Genomic DNA, 21,946 nt, shown 5'->3' with positions numbered 1-21,946 from the left:
TTAAGTGACATAATAGAAGTATGTATCAGGAGCCTCCAGTTACTAGATTCTCTGCAGTATCATTTGTGTTTCCACACTAAAAAAAAAAAAAATATGATGTTATATTTGCTTGCAGGAGCTGGTTTCAGAAGGACCAGTTCCCTGGGTTTCCAAAAACAGTGTAACATTCGTGGCTGAGCAGGTTTCCCATCATCCACCCAGTAAGTTACAGAGCTTCTCTAAAACATCCACTTTCGAATATTCTCTCTAAAGGGGTCATAAAAAGTTCCATAGGTGAGGTCACTGTACTATCGGTTTTATGGCTGCCTATACCCTTCCAATCCTGTGAGGGCTGGTTCCTCATACCTGTTCCTTATATAAATTCCAAAGACTTTGTTAACTCCACTGATTAAATATGTATCAATAGGTAAATGAGATGTGGTTTCTGTACAGTATGTATATTCCTGGCATTGTGGAGAGAATGCATGTCCTCAGCATCTTATTTCTCAGTGCAGAGGTATGACTGGAAATACTGGGTGAGCTCAGGTTAGAGCTGGGACAGGAATGTGCTTGCCGACCATAAGAACAGACAGATCTTTTGATCTCAAGCCTCCAGGATTGGCCATAGCTTCATGGTTCAAGAAATTCCCTGCCCACGTGGCCCTGAATGGGTGCTTGCATTGGGGGAAACAAGGTCTTATTCATGGCACTTCTTTGAGGGGTAAAGGATTTCCCCCTTGGAGCTAGTTTGTTCTTCGAGTTAAGAGTTGGAGGGGTGGTTATACCTACATAGTGCACTGATTAAAAGCAATTTCTGCAGTTTCAGCCTTCTATGCTGAGTGTTTTAACAAGAAGATACAATTCAATGCTCATATCTGGACCAAATCAAAGTTCCTTGGAATGTCGATTGGCGTGCACAACATAGGGCAGGGTAAGTATGTAGTCTTTGGGCATTGGGTGGACTTCAGTGTTAATTGGAGAATTTCATGTCATTCTAATATGTGCTAGACACATAATATGTGTAAGTAAGAGGAAATGGCCCCGAAAGCCAGGCTGGATGTCATTGTTTGCATGTAAGCATATGTATTGGGGATGAGGGTAGCGGTGGGGTACAAGGTTGGTTTTCCCTAGATTGAATGGAGTATCTGTCAATCAGACAATGGAGCCTTATGGCCAGTTGAGATTGTCATCACAGTTTCTATCCCTTCTCTCCGCAGGCTGTGTTTCATGTCTGGACCATGATGAGCATTACATTCTCACATTCCCCAATGGTTATGGAAGGCAAGTAGAGCTGTGTCCATTTCTTTTAATCAGCAAGCAGCGGGACCTGCTGTTCCTTAAGCTATGACCCTTATCTGAAAACTTCTGATTTTGCAGGTCTATCCTCACAGTGCCCTGGGTGGAACTAGGCGGAGAATGCAGTATTAATTGTTCCAAAACTGGCTATAGTGCAAATATCGTCTTCCACACTAAACCTTTCTATGGGGGAAAGAAGCACAGAATTACCGCTGAGATCTTGTAGGTATTTTGTTTTGCTTTTCTGCTTTGGGGCTCTTCTGCTTCTCTGAAATACTTTTTTGTTTTGAACTAATTTGTTAGGGATTGACCATTTCATTGGTTCTGTCTTTGTAAACTTGTTTTTCATTTTGTGTATCATGTCTCTTTCTAAAAATCCCATTTTTAGGAGACCTAAAATCTAGGTTCAGAACAATCAGAGATCATTAGTGGGAGTTCCTTCCTAGGAACTTGACTTGCAACTGGAGAATAGAAAAAGGTTTGCCTAGGCCATGTAGCTAACCCAGATCTGGGATTCCTACCTCATTATTGCCAAATTGAGCCATGAACTTATTCCATACAGTAGACACTGTGACTCCCACTAAAGTGTCCCCAAGTCCTCACGGTTCTTTTTTCTGTACCTTTCTTGGGAAAAACAGTAACCATCACTGGCTTGGTTTTCTTTGACACTCTAGATAGGGTCCAATGAAGACAGCTGTGCAGTCTGGGTGACAGTCGTGTGGGTTCAGAGCCTGCTTGAAGGAGGAAAATCTGCAGGACTTACTCTGCCCTCAAAGGCTTTATTTGGAACCATGTTACAGTTGGAAGACGACTGTTTAACCAGTTTTCCTGGAAGATAATTTAATTTGGATGACAGTATCAGTATCCAAAAAAATCTTGAGCAGAGTGGGACCATGAACACAAAGATGAAATTGACTAAAGATCGGTGTAAAATCCAAAATTTTGCAGTCAGATTATATGGGCAGAGCTTAGAGAGCAACAAAAGTCACCTCTATAGTGCTGCTGCTCCCCAAAAAGAGGAGGTGTTGGAAATAAGATGTTCAGAACAGAGACATGCCTGCTTCTTGGAGTTCCTTAGAGGTAATCAGCACCAACAGGAACTAACTCAGCAGAATTCTCCACTAGTCATAGCCATAAATATTAGACTACCCTCAAAATTGTGAGCTAAAAGAGTGCTGGATGGGCTCTTCAAATTAGGAAATTGAGCATCAGATGAAGATATTATTAGCTGAGTAGGTCTCAAACTTTTTGGTTTTGTTTATATTATATCCTTCAATTTAATAATAAAATATAACAGATTTCAAAACACACACATTTATGAATGACAATAGTATTTTTATGAAAAAGAACTTTCCATAACTTTAAGAAATTTTTGAGTGGCATTGCACATTTTTTGAATTTTATAAATCTCTAATATACAGTCATGCACTGCATAATAATGTCAACCACAAAACACATCCATGAAAAGACATAAGATTATAATACGGATAAGAAATTCCTGTCACCTAGCAATGTCATACTATCGTAATGTCATAGTGCAACACATCACATTCCGTGTTTGTAGTGATGCTGATGGAAACAAACCCACAGTGTATATAAGGTATAGCATATACAGTTATGTACAATACATAATACATGATAATGATAATGACTGTTACTGATTTATGTACTTACTATACTTTTATCATTATTTTAGAGTACTCTTTCTGCTTACAAAAAAGTTGGCTTTAAAACAGTATATCCTGTGTCAACAGCAGCCTCATACATGTCATGTTTGCCTTGTCTCTTGATTGCATCCTTTTCTCTTGCTTGATTTAATCTTGTGGTGTTTGTGCATTAATGTGGTGTATAGGCTTGTAGCCTGTATACCATACAGCCTAGGTGTGTAGTAGGCTATACCATCTAGGTTTGTGTAAAGTGCACTCTAAGATGTTTGCACGACGACGAAATTGCTTAACTACCCTTTTTTCAGAATGTGTCTCGATCATTAAGTGGGGCATGACTGTAATTAATAGAAGACAGCTGGATTCTCCTATTTACTTGTAGTCAGTCAGTTGCTGTACACTTGTGAAAAATTAAAGTGGAAAAAAGCAAGTAATGTTTTAATACTAGGAAAATAGTTTTGACCTAAGGGTGTCTTGGGAACATCCAGGGATCCCCAAACCATACTTCGAGAACCACTTACAATGACTTTAAATCTGAGATCCTACCCTTTTTCTTTCCACTTGTCTCCATTTCCCTAAGGGGCCCCTAAATTATAGAGGAAACTTAAGTTTCAGTCCAGTTGGTAGCAGGTTCATCCCTCTTTGTGTATTTTTCTCTTCTGACCTCTTTCAGCCTCCTTCCATGTTCATGCCTCACCCCTCCTAACCTGTCCTTTTCTGTGATGCTTATCTTCCCAAATTCCATACCTGTCATATATATCATGTCCAAGTAAGGGCCTCTTGGGACTTTTGAAGAAGGGGAAAAAAGGTCAAACCATTTGATCCAGAGGTCCCTTTCAGCTTGAGGATGAAAGCCTGGTCTCTAATGTTACACCCTTAAGCAAAACTTTCCCTGACCCTCATCCCAGCAGTTTTTCTTTTGAACTCCAGTGCTCGTATAAGCTCACCACAGAACTTACCATCCGGAATCTCATTGGCGACGTCTCTCCACTCTAGGCTGTGAACAGCTTTAGGGCAGGGACTGTCCCAGTCTGCTGTGTCCCCAGCACCCACCACTGGGCTCTCTTGCTCATCTTATACTCACCGTTCATGGGATCTCAGGTTCATTAGCATCTTGTTTAGAACCCCCATTCTTACATTTGGCTCTCGGAAATCTAGTTCTAGTAATCTACCTTTATATAAGACTTTACATCTGCTATTCTGTGTTTTGCTCTGTGTAGGTAGGCCACCTTGACCAGATTCAGATTCTTTGGTAGTTTTCAGCTTGAGACTAACACAAATGTTTCCTTTTCTGTTTAGTTCTCCAAATGACAAGAAGTCTTTTTGTTCAGTTGAAGGGGAATGGAATGGTGTAATGTACGCAAAATATGCAACAGGGGTAAGAGCCTATATTTTGCCACTTATTTCAGGCTACCTAAAATTGTAGCCTTTCTGTTACTCTGGCTTCCTTCATCTGGAAATTTAACCAAGGCCAGCTCTAATGCCATCTCTTCAGGACAAGCCTTTTCCTTTCTCCACCTCTTCCCCAGCAGTACAGGTAGTAGAATGGTTTTTAATTTTCTCCTCTCAAAACACTCAAGAATAATATATGTAGAAAAATGCTTGGCCCATAGAAGCACCCAGTAAATGTTAGCTCTATCATTAGAATGTGTGATATGTTTATGAAACTAAGTGCTAATTTGTATTTATGTACACAGTTTGATTTTGTATAAGAAATGTATTGACTGCTTGGCACCAGTGATACAGAAATGAGTAAGATAGCCCTTTCCCTCAAGGAACTTGCAGACAGTACCTATACTTTACTTAAGGTAGGAGAAAGATGGTATGGGATTAACAAGAGTCAATGAACTGGATTTTGGACTTGGAGAATTTAAAATGTAGAAAACACTTCAGCATACTTATCATTAGGATTATTTATAGGTCTAGTTCTCTAAAAGATTACATCATGAGAATGTAGCACATAGCCACATTGAAAACGTCTGTTGCACTGAGCTTCTGTCAAGAATTAAGGCACACACCTATGTGTAGGCTGAAGATTGCATATAAAACTCATTGTCTAATTAATACATAGAGATTTGATTATTACATCTGTTAATTGAAGGTTTCTGGGAAGATTTGACTTCCTCCTAGAACAGTTGAACAGTAAAACATCTGCCTACCTCTTCTGTTTTCTAGGAAAATACAGTTTTTATAGATACCAAGAAGTTGCCTATAATCAAGAAGAAAGTGAGGAAGTTGGAAGATCAGAATGACTATGAATCCCGCAGGTAAGGAAATGACATAACTTGAGGCAGGGTTCCTGCTGTTGGTGAGTCATAGGCACAGGGCTGGGTTTTGGAGACAGTATAGCAGAATATATTGGCACAGGCTAAGTTTGAATGCCTGGGTTCATGTGGAGCTCCACCACTTACTAGTTTTGTAACCAACCCTGTAAGTTCGCCTCTTTTGTCACCTCTCCTTAAAATCTACCTGAGTTGTTGTGAGGACTAAATGAGATAAGCATGTAGCATGTATATGATGCTTGGCATATAAGTACCCAGTGTACATTGACTTATCACCATCTTTGTGGTTTCTAAGAGATGGCAGGGAGGTCCCAACTGAGGTGTTTAGTAAAACACCTTCAGGTCTTTTGTTTGTAAGAACTTTTAAACAAAATTTCACCCCTAAGTATTTCAGTATCTATCTCTAAAATGACTTTTTAAAAAAACTACAATGTCATCCTTTAAGAAAATCAATTCCTTAATATCAAATGCCTAACTGGTATTCAATTTTTCAATAGTCTTAAACATTATAATTGTTTCCTTTTTCATTTGCCCAGTAAAATTGGTATCTTTTAGTGGTTATGAGGAATCATGCACTAAAGTTCTTTGTTTAGCATATTAGGGGATTTCTTAAATTAAGTAAGGGGACCTAACAAATTACCCCCTGCTCGTTGTCTCTAACTTGTTAATATTCTGCTCAGCGGAAATCTGTAGACATACATGGTCTGTTACCACAAAGGGATCTTAGGCATGGCCACTTTTCAAGTCCCTAGGAGTCTTCACTTGTAAAGTGACATGTTTGGACCAGACTTGTCCAATTATTATCTTCCAGATCTTGAGAGGAAGCCAAATCTCTTTAAACCTCTGCAGTTCACCTTTTGACCCTTTCTCTGTTCACACTGTTTCTCCGAGTTCTCATTGTTAAACCCAAAGGAGCTTTTCTGACATGGAACTTCACAGGTCCTCTGATCTAATCCTTCGGTTTAGAGTAAAGGACACTCAAGCCCTAGAGAGGTGAACTGACACCCCTAAAGTTGCATGGCTAATTAGATGTAGAGCCAGAAATAGAATCCCAGGTCTCAGTTCTCACTGTTCTTCCTCCTCCGTTATGTATCATATATCCAGCTTTCTGCCCATCCCTTCTTTCTTTCCTTGACAACTAGCAATAGCAGTACAATCTTCTATTTTTCTGTTCTTTACTCCAGTGCCCTGGTGCCAGCTTAAGGAGATGTAGTCTGTGAACTACAGCACTTAAAGTCATTTGACTTACATTGTGATTATTCTATATTCAGGGTAGCTGTAGACTGTCATTCAAGATTGCTAACTCCTGTGTTCATCTAGTATTTAGCACCTCGACTTCTTCTTTTAGCCTTTGGAAGGATGTCACTTTCAACTTAAAAATCAGAGATATTGATGCAGCAACTGAAGCCAAGCATAGACTCGAAGAAAGACAAAGAGCAGAAGCCCGAGAAAGGAAGGAGAAGGAAATTCAGTGGGAGACAAGGGTAAGCTTGCTTCAGGGAAGCTTGTCCCAACCTCCCAGCTGCTACTCCCCCTTTACCCTGAGCTGTAGTTCATTCGTTTCAATGAATTGTTGAAGCAGTTGAAACCGAACACTGGTTTAAGCAAGCATGGTGGTGAACAAGATGAGCCCATAAAATAATAAGACGTATGATGTTATAGAAGTACACAGCAAGTGTGTAACTGAATTCTCCCCCCTTTCTTTTACAGTTATTTCATGAAGATGGAGAATGTTGGGTTTATGATGAGCCATTACTGAAACGTCTTGGTGCTGCCAAGCATTAGGTTGGGAGATGTAAAGTAGTTTACACCTGACACCAGGGCAGTAGGCATAATTAAGCAACAGTCTTCCTTTGGGAGAACTTACTTAATACTCCCTTATTGCAGTGGTTCCTATCTCAGGGATACTGGACTTTCCGATGCAGATGAACAATTAAAGCAAGAAAAGCTTCCCTTTTTTCCTCTTTTGTGGCAGTTACAACAATTTTGACTTCAATCCTGAGAAAAACTTCAGGTTTTGCCAACAAGATGTCTGTTCCTTTTCCAAACCCCCAGGCTTCGAAAAGCATTTATAACTCCCAGTCTCAAACTCTGCACTCTATTACTGCTATTGAGACATACATCATATGTTTCCTCGTTCATGTAATCTGGGATATATATACACATACACATATATACATATATACTTGATGCCAGATTTTTCATAAACACTCCATCTACTGTAAATATCAGTTCCTCTGAGTTGTTTTAGAAAATTAGCGCAATGTATTAAAATCAAGTGTTAGGAAATTTTCATGGTCTCACCTACGATAACTTTTATTTTGGAATTGAACTATTGTATCTAACTCTGGATTACAGTTTAATTATACTCAGTGCTTCTTAAGGCTTCATAAAGTAATTTTTCCAACCTTTTTTTTTAAATGTGTTTCTTTTATTTATTGTTAAACTTGGAGCCAATTATTTGGCAACCTTGAATACAGGAATTAGCATTTCACAAGGACTCTCCTGAATAATGGGAGGATCCTTCCTTTTTGTCACCCTTCCTTTACACCTGGCGTTCTGTCTTTAGCCCCCACCATACTCTTCTCCAGCGTCTTCACTGAACTCTCATATAGCACACATCGGGCTACCAGCATTTTATCCAAAAATATTTTATTTCCTTAGAGGGTTTGAGAAGTGTTCATTTTTAGGTCTCTACCCCACACTGAAACAAAACATAATAAAAAGAAAGCCACAGTAGCAAATGGCTCAACTGAAGGGCAGTACAGAATTATCTTTATTTAAAAATACATTAAAAACAACATCATCATCATCATCATCATGATTTAGGTATTGGTATTAGCACCTAACATTTAGGCACTAATAAGACATTGATTACATGGGGAGTTTGGATTCAATCTGAGAGGACCAGGACAGGCCAGGGCTTCTCAAACTGCTCCAGTAAGCATTTTGGTCACACTTGGCCCACCCTAATTTCTCTCTGCCAGCTGCTACTGTAACCCTTGGTTTGTTAGTCACAATCAAAAGGGGGTGGGGAGTAAATCAAATTCTATGATGCCAGTGCAAAAATTCAATGGAAGCCCTACGGCCATAGTAGTGTAACTTCATAAAATACACATTTTAAAATACACAATGCTTCATTCAGGCCAATGAGACTGCAGTTTATTTGACTATTTTATGGTAAGGGAGAAGGTTAAGTGTTGATGTGAAAGCCCTGATATCAGTGATAGGTATGGTAGAATCTACCAGCAGAGGAGAGGTTGGCAGGTAGGTCAGCTGCATCACTTCACAAGCAGAGTTTGAATCCTCACCGCAAGGGATAGCATCCTCTTCCAGTTCATACTTCCCAAATCCGACAACCTGAAAGAAGCCAAAGACTCAAGGTGAGAAATCTGACCAGATTTGGGCAAAGACCTGTTAGGACCTCTGATAACCCAAACCCAGTGAATAGGAACGGCTAAATGACAGCCCTGGAAAGGACAGAGCTACAGCTTCGTTAACCGTACTCACATGAACACTGAGCGTTTTACTTCCTGGTCCTCTGTGAGCCTTGAACCAGTTGACTAGGTCTGATTTTGAGAATGACTTCAGTGCTTCAATCTTATAGGAGAAAGGAAGATAAGGAAGAAATAAAGCTATAGAAGACTAGCAATACCCTATCTGGAAAGAGTTCTTAAACATAACTCCCTAGGCAGCCTTCCTTGGTCTGAGCACATCATTTTATTTTTCCAAGTTTCAGCTTGCTGCCAACCTTCCAGAGAGGGATAAAAATGAGCCCCAGTGACATACTTTCAAAATGTTTCATAGCAATGACTGACCCAGGCAGATAAGCAAGAGATGGAAGCAGATGCTGGAATTACAGCTGAGTACACCAAGCCAAAACTCTCAGGTACCTGGTAGCTGTACACTCTAGCTTGAGAAAATACAGTAAACTACTGAAACAGGTGAAAAGTTTTAACAGGAAAACTGGAGTGCCTTAAGAGCTGGGCTAAAGCCTCTTCTTAAACCCTCTGCCCCAATGTAATTCACTGCAGGGGGTTATAGTATCAGAGTGCACTGTAGTGCAGGGCATAGAGCTCTTTTTTGCGAGTGTTATTACTTGGGGCTAGAAGTAGTCAAAAGACCTACACCAGGAATCATTACATCTGGAGGAGGAACTCCATGTTCATAAAGACCAGAAGTTATAAATTTTCTTTAAATTACAGAACGCTTTTTTATCACCACAAATCTTAAAGTGAACCTCACGTACTATATAATACAAAAATGGATCTGCTCTGGTTGAAACTGGTTGGGGAGGCGGAGCAAGGATTAGCATCCTGCTCACTTGGGCACTTACGGTGCTAGTGAGGCCAGTCTGGAATCTAGATTCGACTAATCAAAAATGAGCAAGTAAATAACCAAGCCTGGATGACTCCCCAAGTTTCTCTTCCACACAATACTGATTTGCTTGGAATTGTGACTCCTATAAAACCAGGAGTCCCTGTGCGGGCTGTCTTACTCTAAAAACCATGTTATTACCTCATGTGCAAGGCGGTCAAAGAGATACTGCTGTGTCACCACTTCATTCCAGTTCCTATCCACCTCCTCCCCGAGGTGGGTATCCTCACACTCCTTCAGCTTGATCAGAGCTGTGACCTGTTACACCGAAAATAGAGATCTTCAGGCATGGCATCACATCAGTTCCCCCAGAACACACCTGGCCTTGTCCCATCTGGTTTGTGATGGACACGTTCTGGTGCCTTCACTTGGGACTTGCCAGCGTGATGGGAAAAGATGAAGCTAGGAAGACATTATGGTCAGATTAGGCTGGGGCTACAATGTTCAAAAGCTGGCCAGCACATGGCACTTAAGACTGGTGTCTAGTGTCTTGAGGGCTTCTGTGGGCCAAAGAACAAAAGAGCAGACCAGCTCGGTCAGTCACCTGGGTGTTGAATGCATCTTCAGAGAGGTTTGCGATCTTTTCCTCAAAGCTAGAAAGAAACTCTTCTATCTTCTTATCAACAACTTCAGAGCTGAAACAAAACAAAAGTGATCAGAGACCTGGTCTCCAAGCAAAGGAGAGAATTAGGGCTCAGGAATACTTCCAGGAAAGAGGCTGAAATGTTTTCTTCCTAGTCCTCAATACTCTCCCCTAAACTGAGGAAGAAAAGAGGGTGGGGAAGAACCCTACCCTGAGCCCTACCTCCATCCCATTTTCCTGGTACGCACCCCTCCCCCATGATGCAGTGACAGCCACCCCTGACCATTTCAAAGCTAAGAACCAACAAGGCCTTGTACTTGGTTCTAGCATGGTGGCCAGGTCAGGCACCTGCCTGAAGAGATGGAACATGCACAAGCCCTGTACAATGACCACAGGACTTGAGTCAAACTCTAATAGAACCACAGAAACCACTGATCAGTCCTGGATCAGGCCATCTATGAACCAGCACTCCCCAGCCCCCACCCCCTCCCCACAGCTGTGACTAAAAGCAAACCCTATTTGGTCAGAACTGTTAGATTTAAGGAAGTACCTGTACCCCTACTCTCCATGCCAGGAATAATAGTTGGACCCATCTACTAACTCGTTTACTCACTTGTATTTGGTTGCCTGAGTCCCAACGGTAACAGAGAATCCTAGAATCCCAGATGTGTTCCTACAGGTAGGGTAGACATGATACCTATAGCCAAAGTGAAAAGTTTTATGAGCTCAGGAGGTAAGCTGGGCCCTGCCCTCAGAACATGAGGGAAGGGTTTCTATATATCTTTAGTGGGCCTGGAGGTCCTGAAAGATCTATAAATGTGTATACATCTATTTCATTCTCAGGTTAGCATGCCCACCCCTCTCCTGAACTGAACAGAGGCTAGTCTAAGACGCAAATTCCAGAAGTTTTGACCAGGAGGTATGCCTAGGCATGAAAGGAGCAAAGGGTCCTGAGAAACTGCTCAGTCAGGATATCTGATAAACCTCAGCATGCAAAGTAAGCCCCAGACTCTTATCTGAGCTCAGTGCTCTTGCCAGCAGACTTACCCAAGGGTCTGCTTGGTTCGAAGGAAGTCAAAACAGGGCTCTTCCATGTGCATCTGTAATTCAACATACTACCTATCAGACCAACTCCTAGCAGAGAAACCTCAATTTCTTCCCCCAAAAGTGTTCTACATACCCTCAAAGTCCAGCCTAAATTGCCCTGGCCCCCCGTCCATGATCATACTGGGTGAGAATACTAAATAACCATCTCACCTTTCAATCATAGGTTTCTAACCACACCCAAGTCCCTACCCTCAAGCAAAAGGTCAGTCCTCATAGGTCAAAGGCTCCTGAACAACTCAACTCTCCTTTATACAACTTACCACAAGCAGCTCCATAAGAGTGTATTCTTTCAGACTCCTGGTACCTGACTGAAAGGAGAAGTTGGTCAGACCAACTGAAAATCCAATGGCTTACAGGGCTTTTTAATCAGCTATTCTTGGCAATCACATATTCTGGTATCCATCCCACTTTTCTCATCCCCCAAGAAATGACCATAACCCTCTACTGCCATACTTTCAATTTTGTTTATGCATCTGCCTTCCCACTAGATAGAAAGTCTGAGGACAGGAATCATGCTTGATCATTTGTACTCCCAGCCCTAGCACAGAACTGCAGGCAGACATGGCAGAGAGTCCAATAATCCCTGACCTACCAACTCCTGCCCAAAGGACCTAGAGGACAAAACCTAAAATAAGTATTTGTAGTTCAAGGTCCTAAGGAAGAGAGCAAGAAATGTCGAGGGCTTCGTGAAGGGTATCTGGACCCATTCCTCAGAGAGAGAGCATGTGAATGAGAGGTGCAGCCACGCACAGGGACCCAAACAAATTAAGAAAAAAGCCTAGCAGATGCCACACTTGGAGACCACATCCTGGCTGCCCTGCCCTGGAGACTGGCAAAATAGTGCAGTTAGAACAAAAGAAGGCAGGAGGCCAACAGGCAAGGATTTTGCTTGTATGTCTCCAGGCAGGCTCTTACAGGCTCCTCTGACACAGACTCATTTCTATTCCCTCCCACTTCGCCAGAGGAAGAGGCTAAAGCCAGTGCTCCTTGCAAGCCCTGTTTAGTCAGCAATGAAATTTCCTGTTTGCCTCTAGAAGGACTGCAATAAAACCAGTCATAACCTTGTATCAGTTTCCTGTTCAATATGCTCTCTGTGAGGAGGGAAGTGGTTCCTTAAAGGAAGCAGTTTGTATTAGAAGCTGGTGCTAAGTGGTGATCAATGGAAAGCACCCCAACAGACATGGTCTTACAATATGAAACCCTATCTAAAAGTGGAGAAGTACTAGTCTCTCAGGATTCTGAGCAGTCAGAAGCACTGGGAATGCGGACAGGGCTAAACTGGCCAGGCCATACCATTTATGAAGTTTTGGGCCTGGCAATCATTTCGAGGGGGCAAGGGGCAGAGAAACCACCTGGGGAATCTACAGCCAGAGACAGGTAGACAGGCTCTAATGACGAGCTGGGTTCTAGGGAAAGCCTAAGATCCAGGGCCAGAAACGCAGTAAAGGAGAAGATGAGAGTAAGGCCATGTAGACAGGCCCAAAGCCCAGACCGATCTTCACAGGGCCTGACAGAGAGGTGACTTTCTCATGCAGGGAACCCAGGATTCAAGTAGCAGCTATAGAAGCCCCAGAGTTTGAGAAGTCTGAGATCAGTCTAGACAGGTACAGTTTCCCAAAGTCCTAAAAGTGAGTGGAACTAACCACAAGCTAAGGTGGGCTATGGGCCAACTGAGATCATTACGAAGTCCTTTAAGTCCCATCTCACCTCTCCAGAATGGTGTGGAAAGAACACAGGATTTGAGGACAGAAGGAATAAAGTCAAGCCCCAGCTTGTATGACCTCAGGGAGGTAAGGGACTCTGGACCTCAGATTCATCATTCATAAAAGAGAGGTGCTAAATCCTATCGCTCTGGTGCTCTGAAACTTTTCATTATAACTGGTAGTCATTCTGTTTGCTGTAGATTGATTGATTGGCTATGTTTACTTTTGTCTCATTTCCAAAACTGTCCTTTTAACGAATGTCGTTCTGCTGCCTAGGGTTCTGTCAGGGGAACGTATAGGAATTTCCAGCCGTGCTTCAGTCTCTATCCCTCTGGACTAGTGTTTAGGTGGTGAATGAAGCACTGTGATTTTAAAAGGGTCCATTTCACTGACAGGAGCAATTTTTAAATGTAGTTACTTCAAGAAAACAAATGACCCCAAGCACAAAACTACAGAGGTAACTAACTACAAGAGGGCCTTAAAGGTCATAGGGCCACTACTCCCCTAGGCTTTAGTGCCCTAAAGGTACTTAGCCATGAGAATGGCTCTGTGTAAAGGGGCCAACTGACCTGGTAGTACACAGTGACTTCAGAGTTGGCATCACCCTTGTTCAGAGCTTTCACTTTGCATAGGTGGTGGCCACTGGGCAGTTCTACCACCTGGAACTGCACAGACATCTCCTGTTCCAGGGGCATGAAGTTCAGCTTGCTGCAAAAGAATCAGTGTGGGTCACTGAGGCAATGCCTTTATCCTCTTAACCCTTACCCAAAAACTGAAAAAGAGGTCAGGCCTTCCACAGTTCCTTCTGAATTACTTTTTTACATAGTAGCCTCATGAAAACCTACCACAAGAAGTATCTCCATCACGGATTTAGCGACAACTGAGCTGTGTGGCTCAAAGCCCTGCTGCTGGTAAGGACACATAACGCCCAAAGAGAAAACTCAAAGCGATACTCACTCGACAACGTATTTCAGGAAATCCATAGATTCCTAGGAGGCAAAGAAGAAGAAAATAACTACATCAGGCTCTCTTGACATCAGTTTCACCCAGAACCAACTAATATCAATATTCTAATTTCTGGGAAGCTATGGCTAACACGAGGAAAGCACAGTCTGTCACCCGAAATGTTGGGTAAGTCATTCACCGACTGGGCTCATCATTCACTGATTTAATCCTGTTTGTTGAATACTAAGTGGCTGTCACTTGAACAGCTCCTCTTCTGTTCTCCTTGGCACAATAACTACTTCCCACACTGGAACAAACTTAACTGTTTAGTTCACCCCCACCAGTATGTGCCCTCTATGACAACTGTGACTGCATTTGAGAAGCCTGGGTCTATTAATATGGAGCGTGGCACAGAGCGAGCAGTAGAATAATACTTAATACTAAGTGAATGCATCCTCTCCCCATCTCAAATTCTCTTTTCTTGCCTATAAAAAGAGGGATAAGTGGAGGGGTGAGCTCATCTTGAAAGTGGTTTCTACTTGGGGCAAAACATGGCACTAAGTCCTCTGGACCAAAAGCCGCTGCCCGATAGATACTACCGCTGTGCTCGGACACGCAGGCAACTCTCCCTGCTCTTCTCTGTGGGCTGAGGCTTTATACTTCTTTCTATGGGCAGGACAGAAACTAAGGCTGGCTTTGGGATGTAGGATAAAAGTCATAAAGAAAGTGGGAAGGATGCCAGCCAGTCTCGAGTGACCATTTACATTTTTCATCAGGGCCAGTCCTGAAAATCTGGTAGGCCAATGAGGAAGATGGTCCCACAGACACACCCAACTCAATATGTATCAAAACAAACTCCTCATATGCCCCCAACCTTCGACTGCTCCTCCTCCTCCACCAACCCACTGGTTCAAGCAAGAAATCTGGGCATCGCCCTAGATCCTTCCTTCTCCCTCACCCCCATGCCATCACTGAGTCTTGGCCATCCTCCATCTCATTATTTAAGTACTTTTTCAATTATTTTGCCTACCTTCGGGGCTTCATCATTTTTCACTTCAACTTTCTGTGTATGTGTGTGTATATATGGTAAAAACACATAACGAAGTTTACCATCTTAACCACTTTAAAGTGCACAGTTCTGTGGTGTTAAGCATATTCATAGTGTTGTGAAACGGAACTCTAGAACTTTTCATCTTGCAAAACAAACTGTACCTATAAAACCACAATTCACCTCTCCCCAACCCCTGGTAACCACCATTCCGCTTTCTGTTTCTATGACTTTGACTACACTAGCATCTCATACAAGTGAAACCATACTTCATGTCAACTTTTATAACAGCCTCATAACTGGCCCCTCAGTTCTTTCTTAATGACAAATCCTCTTTTAAATCCTTCAGTGGTTTTCCATTTCCTACAGGATAAAGCCCGAGCTCCCTAGGGTTCACACAACATGTTCTGCCTAAGTATGCATGTGTTCCCACTACCCAGTTCCCGCTTTAATCTTTAAACTGTTTGTAGTTTCTGCACACAATCTTCAATAAGTGTAACCGACACCACATACTTAGCAAACCCATTTTGAAGTCCTGGTCCATTACCAGCAATTTCCTTCAAAGGAAAGTCTTGCCCAGCGTCAGAGGGGCCAAGTTCCCCCCAAAGAGACTATGACAGTGCTGGCCTGCCAAACCTACAGAGCTTCGGGGAAGAACTAATGCAATTCCAGAGCCCACAGCAGCATTCATTCAGACCTGGCCAACGGCAACAGAGCACCTCACACTCACTGTGCTTGTGACATTTCCTTGTACCAGGCCCTCAACGAAGAGCTGGGATTTGAACTCTTTGACAAAGCTCAGCAGAGACTCAAGGGAAAGGCCATCCATCAAAGCTCGGTACTTGTCAATCATAGACCAACGGGCATATTCCAGGATTAAAAGCCGCACGTCTCTGTACAGAGGGCAGAAAAAAAAGTTTTATTGTAAGAAATGAATCTCGAAGCTAAGGAAGGATTTAGTTAAATTTCTATAGATATATTTTAAAGAGAGACAACTGCTATCACAACTTAAGATAGGGAAACAATCACCAAAAAGCTTTTTAAATTGCATACATAAACTTTTGCATAGATTTGCTCACTGGTACAACAACTCACTTATCTGTCTCGGTTGAGAAATAAAATATTTCACATAAAGTTGCCAGATGAGTCACATACCAATTTTAAATTATTACTATTCTTATTTAAAATCTAACATTATTAATTACTGGAAGCCACCATTATGAATATCTATTCCTGAAGTGACAGTATAGTATAGGTAGTGGCTCTAGGCCAAAATTAGACCAACCCCTACCCCATTTCCCACACTAAGCTGTTTGAACTTGGCAAATCACCTACATCTATGACTCAATTTCTTCATTTGTAAAAGAAGGGAAGTAACAATAGGGTTTTGGTGAAAATTAGATAAATAAATACATATAAAGTTCTTAGATCTAGCACATTACAAATCTTCAACAAAAAGATATTATTATTACTTTCCTTTCCCATACTGTAATCTAGTAGTATTCAGGAGTTATTGATTATACATTATCATATCAATAGTTCCAGACAACTCTCCTTTCCAATTTATATTTGGTTATTAGTTATTGTAGCTTTTATTATGCTCTCTTCTGAAACCTTGGCTGAATTCCAGATAGCTGCAGTTGCTAGATAAATGATGTGTTAAGCAGTTTAATTCAGCTACTCATCACAATACCCAACACGCTAAAATCACCACAGTAAAATCAGCGGCAAGCAATTTTGAGCTACAACAAAGCCAGCAGTTCTTGAATTGCTGTTATTTACTTACAAACTTTGGGAAAAAACACCATTTTTTACACTCGGTCTCTAATTAAATACAGTAGGTTACTTTCAGTCCTACTTACAGACAGCTACTTTAGCTGGGTTTAGAAATCCTTTAACCCAATAGCCTAGTTTCTTAAACCATAGTATAATTCTAACATGTTTGACAATGAGCACTAAAACTATAGCCTCATTCTCTACCTCTAACCCGTACGAAGGCAAATACTTTCATGTCTTCAGAATATAAGCTGATTCCGTGTATACCCACTTGGCCAGAGTCTCAGGCTTGATGAGGATGTTAAAGTAGGTCTTCTTCAGCTGCTCAGTTATCATTGTGAAGACAGCTGGTGTGGAATTAAACTCCGCTAAGTAGTCAATAATGAGCTGAAACAGTAGCTAAAAAAGAGAAGCATTTAAATGGAAAAGCATAGAAATCCACTAAGCTTTGGGGTTTTTTTTGTGTGTGTGTAGGGGGGGCAGGCTGTTTTCCTTTTTTAAAAAAATTTATTATTAGCTTCAAGTATACACACACATAGTACATTGGTTAGACATTTATACAGTTTATGAAACAATTCCCCTGATTGCTCTTTCTCTCCTCTGGCTCTACTCCATTGGTATTTACCAGGGACTCAGCATGATAACAGGCATTGTAGGGGACACAGAGATGACTAAAAGACCCTCTAAGGGCTAAAATCCTCAATAATTGTCAAATTTGGGGCAATGATTCTTCTATTTTTATAATGTTCATGGGTATTAAACATTTTTTCTTCCAAATGAACTTAAAAATAATTTTATCCACATACCCACTGTCCCTAAATGTGATTTTAATTGGGAGCACATTAGATTTATATATTAATTTTTGAAGTAATGACAACTTTATATCAAGCTGTCCTATCCAGAAATATGATGAATCTCACTCCTTATTTAAAGTCTTTTTTTATATGTTTCAATAAGAGTTATAGTTTACACAGCTTCTACATTTTTCTTACTTATTCCTAGGTATTTTGTTTTTCTCAATATTATAAAATAGAATAGTTTTTTCTACTCATTTCTAAGTGGTTATTTCTATTACAAGAAAATTTTGATATACTGATCTTATAACCAGCCACAAGTTATTTTTAATTTTTAGTGGTATCTTAGATCTAAGAATACAATCACATTATATTATAAAGAGAAATACTTTCTCTTTCCAAGTGCTTTTATTTATTTCATTTTCTTTTTTGTTTTAATGTAGTAGTCAGAACCTCTAAAACAATGCTGAATAATAGAAGTGATTGTGGGTATCACTGGCTTATTCCTGCTTTTAATGTTTAGCATTTCATCAGTTAGTGTAATATTTGCTGTTACTGTTTTTAAATTAAGATTTTTCATTGTGTTTAAGTAATTTCCCTCCATTTCTACTTATTAGGAATGCCCCTTCAAATTTATCAAATCACTTTTTGGCATTTATCACTATATTCACATATAGGCATACCTCATTTTATTGTTCTTTGCTTTACTGCATGCTTCGCAGATGTGCATTTTTTACTAAGTGAAACCAGCAAAAAGCTTACAATTTGCTTTATTGAGATACTCGCTTTATTGCGGAGGCCTAGAACAAAAACTGCAGTATCTCCGAGGATGCCTATAGTGCTTCTCTTTTGACCTGTGTTATAATTTATGCTCATCAACTTCCTAATACTGAACAACCAATCCTTTCCATTCCTGGCACTTGGTTGTGGCCGATTATCCTTTTTTTACATTTTTGAATTTTATTTTCAGATTTTAAAATGTTTGCATCTATATTTTACAGGTAAAACTGGTCTCTGGTTTTATATATTTATATTCTATCTCAAGTTTTAATAATAAGGCTAGGTAAGCTTCATAAAATAAAGAACCTCAAATACTTTTCTATTTTGTATTTTGAAAAGCTCTCCAGGTAATTCCAAAACATACCCCCACCCCCCCCCCCCCCCCCCCCCCCCACCCCACAAGTGACAACCACTGTATTAGGCTTTAATCTGTTAGGATCTTAAATTACATTATATGTAGGCCTTGAAAGGTTGACAAAAGTAAAATATTCCATGACGTCTCCTCCTAAGACCAATCTTTGTTCCCTGGGGAGACTGATAGGGACAAGTATATAAAAGAGAGAACTATGCTCTTTACTAGAGTTTTTGCTAAGATATGGAGGCTATTATCTCTTAGCACAGGTCTAATTTCTGCCAGGTCCTTCCTTCCAGATTTTTTCTTGTGTGAACCCAGTTCCCCAAACCTTAATATATGTTTTACTCAAAAAACCAAGATATAAAATTCATTGTTGGGTATATTATATTACTTCACCTGGTATTTAGTGATCTAATCCTTTTAGCTAGCACCCCATATTATTTCTTCCTCTGCTTATGAAGTTTTGGACAAAGTGACATTGGAACACATTCCTTACCTAAAGATACACTACTGACAACTTACAGACTCTGTCTTTAAAAGGCTCATAAACTGAGAGCTGAGAAACAAGACTCGAAACAATGGGGTAGAGTGTAAGAAGAGGAAGAAAGGACACAAACATTTGAGTTCTACTCTGTCAGGCAATGTGCCAGGTACTTTAAATCTGATTGCTGTATGATATGAAATCAAGCTCAAACTAATCCTAAATGCCAGTATTGGCTGCAGAGTAACTGACAGCAAAGGGAAGTGAAATCAAGCCTGAAGCACAGGCTGTATTGTATGTGTTGCTAGTAATTAATGAATATATCTTGCTCTTATGTGTGGCCAAAGTTAGAACAGTTGTCATCAGCCAATTAAACATGATAATCCAAATTAAGAAAGATTTCTTTCGAGGTATAGCACTCTATGCGCAAGCTTCTATGCTTGGTGCTAAACGGGCAAGAAATGTAGGTATCATATTTTAAAGCTCTCTATGAGGAAAACAGAGCACTTATACTTACAGGTAGTTTGTGGTTGAATCCTTTCACTCGAATAATTAAACCGTGTTCTCCAGCTACCAGCTTATACTCCAGCTGTGCCACATCTGCTTCATAAGCTGGTTCCGCAAGGTTATGGGTAAGGATATTGACAAAGATGTCAAAGAGGACCACGCTGGGAGTATAAAATGCAAACAACATCATTAATTGTCAAGAAACGGACATGAATAGATTTGCTTTGATTTAAAGTAAGAAACTTTACTTTTAGAAAGCTGTTAATTCGCTACTGCAGAATGTAAAATTGAATACTAATTGAGTTCAAAGGTAAATACAGCTTGCTCGAGACTTAGTTTCACATGAGCATCATAGACTCCTACTTCCCACTGTGCACCCCAATTTTTTTCATGTTAAGCATACATAGAAAATGATAATATTTATCGTGCACAGGGAAGTAAGTGTAAAAGGCATCAAAGACAACTGGCTCTGGCTATTCCTGTGGCCTAGGTTTTCTGACTGATAAAACTCTGAGGGAAGGGAAGAAGGTAAGGCATTTTTTTCAAAGTGGATATTAATAAATGTTAGCGTTGCTTGTCATTTTAAGGTTGGATTTTATACTTTAAGTGGCAAAAGAAAGGAATAAATACACTAACATTTCCTGAGCACCTCCTATGTTTCAGGGACATTTTATGTTCTCTGACCACCCACAATGTAGCTATCTACATAAATATAAAAGTAATTTGCTAAGAAAAGTATACATAATCAGATTCCTTGGCAATCTCTAAATACATGATCAACAGATCCATTAGTCCTTATTATGGACTGGTAGCTAACCCAAACTCATCTCTAAGTAACTATCACAATCCAGTAATTCTATGACTAGCCTACACTATCAGCATGTTTTACAAATGGATACTGGAGATGCAGCAGCCATAAATCCATTTTAATATTTAGTTATCAATACAAATAATTTGTCTTGGGCACAGAAAAAAATACATAAATCAACAAGCATAGCTCAAGTACTGATATAGAAAATGACAGACTGATTCATAATGAAACAAAATAATTTTCAATAATAATAAATGTATTTTCTAGAAAAGAAGACAATTGCTTACTTTGCTGCAGACTTCTGTATCAAAGGTGAGATCAGATGGAAACGTATATATGCTGAAAGAAAAGACCACAGATAAGAAAATATAGTCCAGAGGACTCCAATAGTTTATACATCTGCTATTTACTCCCAGTATCATATTTTTTAAAATTCTGAAATAAACTACTAATTCTTAAATGCTCATTACATTTTTTTATCCTTAAGGGTCTTTAAAAAGTTATATTTACCATTCCAAATAATGTCCAGAAGGCACACTTAATCAGTGGGAAGACCTGATATATAGACAGATGTATAAACTGGCCTATTGAATACTCATATTTATCAATAGCTTTAGTCCAGGAAAAATGTTTACAGAGGTATACAAGCCAATAACATTAAGGCAACATCCTGATGCTCACAAAATGTTACAGCAGAACCTGTCCAAGGACGCTGAATAAATGTTAAGAAAAATTTTAGAAACTCTTATAAGCTATTCGAGAAAAACTGAGGCAACACCTTCCCAATAAACTCAAGAATCTCTCAGAGCTACAGGGCAGTTATGTTGAGGTCAGGGATATGGATTAAATGCAACCAAGAGCACTCAGCCTTTGAGTCCATGTTGCTGCAGGAAGTTCTTTTGCTATGCATAAGAACTGAAAAAAAAGCAACATAGTTTGGGCCACCATGTTGAATATAAGGATTTTAGAGTCTGTTTAACTATACAGTATGCTTCCTTTGTGTTGAAAAGCAAAACAGTAGAGGGAGATATTTGCTAAACGAGGCTATCATGTCTAAGAGTAATTTCCTTCAGCATATTTTGATTCTCTCTCTTTTCATTTTTTTATTTTTTCTTTCTTTTTAAAAATAATGTTCAAAAGTACCACCTACTTCCTAAGATGGTCAAATACCTGGTTCTGCTTTCATTTAACTGAAAGAAAAATATCTGAAAAGAATTTCATTTTAGGCTTGAATCTTTATTTCCTGGAATCTGCAGTGTCTCCAAGGATTTCTGTGATAGAACAGGAACACAGTATAGGTCTAACAGATAAGCCTAGAGAAGGTCTTAAAATGGAAGGAGAGGGAAGGGAGATAGGTGATAGGCATAAGGCAAAAAGGTTGCTACAAAGTGGAGAAAGATTTGCAACACTTATTTCACTCCTTTTAGGGAAGGAAACATTTTACCTTTGGGGATTTTG

The 21,946-nt window shown here is 40.1% G+C and overlaps 2 protein-coding genes across 11 annotated transcripts in view; one reads left to right on the top strand and one right to left on the bottom strand.

Moving 5' to 3' along the window:
* Window positions 1-7,634, top strand: part of OSBPL9 (oxysterol binding protein like 9) — a 114,604-nt gene extending 106,970 nt beyond the window's left edge. For all 6 annotated transcript variants that reach the window (XM_011370504.2, XM_011370503.2, XM_023536795.1 and 3 more), the window contains 8 exons: window positions 116-200; window positions 800-910; window positions 1,197-1,260; window positions 1,357-1,497; window positions 4,239-4,317; window positions 5,115-5,206; window positions 6,570-6,705; window positions 6,932-7,634. In XM_011370504.2, the coding sequence (XP_011368806.1) occupies window positions 116-200; window positions 800-910; window positions 1,197-1,260; window positions 1,357-1,497; window positions 4,239-4,317; window positions 5,115-5,206; window positions 6,570-6,705; window positions 6,932-7,006 (783 nt within the window). In that variant the 3' untranslated portion in view covers window positions 7,007-7,634. The remainder of the gene's footprint in view (window positions 1-115; window positions 201-799; window positions 911-1,196; window positions 1,261-1,356; window positions 1,498-4,238; window positions 4,318-5,114; window positions 5,207-6,569; window positions 6,706-6,931) is intronic.
* A 335-nt stretch (window positions 7,635-7,969) lies between these two features.
* The window catches only part of NRDC (nardilysin convertase), a 73,998-nt gene continuing 60,021 nt past the window's right edge, over window positions 7,970-21,946 (bottom strand). For all 5 annotated transcript variants that reach the window (XM_023536791.1, XM_023536792.1, XM_023536790.1 and 2 more), the window contains 13 exons: window positions 20,776-20,827; window positions 19,688-19,838; window positions 17,032-17,159; window positions 15,715-15,877; window positions 13,949-13,980; window positions 13,561-13,699; window positions 11,549-11,596; window positions 11,229-11,281; window positions 10,795-10,878; window positions 10,143-10,233; window positions 9,740-9,856; window positions 8,732-8,821; window positions 7,970-8,581 (listed from right to left, as the gene is read on the bottom strand). In XM_023536791.1, the coding sequence (XP_023392559.1) occupies window positions 8,384-8,581; window positions 8,732-8,821; window positions 9,740-9,856; window positions 10,143-10,233; window positions 10,795-10,878; window positions 11,229-11,281; window positions 11,549-11,596; window positions 13,561-13,699; window positions 13,949-13,980; window positions 15,715-15,877; window positions 17,032-17,159; window positions 19,688-19,838; window positions 20,776-20,827 (1,346 nt within the window). In that variant the 3' untranslated portion in view covers window positions 7,970-8,383. The remainder of the gene's footprint in view (window positions 8,582-8,731; window positions 8,822-9,739; window positions 9,857-10,142; window positions 10,234-10,794; window positions 10,879-11,228; window positions 11,282-11,548; window positions 11,597-13,560; window positions 13,700-13,948; window positions 13,981-15,714; window positions 15,878-17,031; window positions 17,160-19,687; window positions 19,839-20,775; window positions 20,828-21,946) is intronic.

The sequence above is a fragment of the Pteropus vampyrus genome, unplaced genomic scaffold, assembly GCF_000151845.1.
Source record: "Pteropus vampyrus isolate Shadow unplaced genomic scaffold, Pvam_2.0 Scaffold170, whole genome shotgun sequence".
Lineage (NCBI taxonomy): Eukaryota > Metazoa > Chordata > Mammalia > Chiroptera > Pteropodidae > Pteropus > Pteropus vampyrus.
This window is presented reverse-complemented; position numbering and strand designations above follow the sequence as displayed.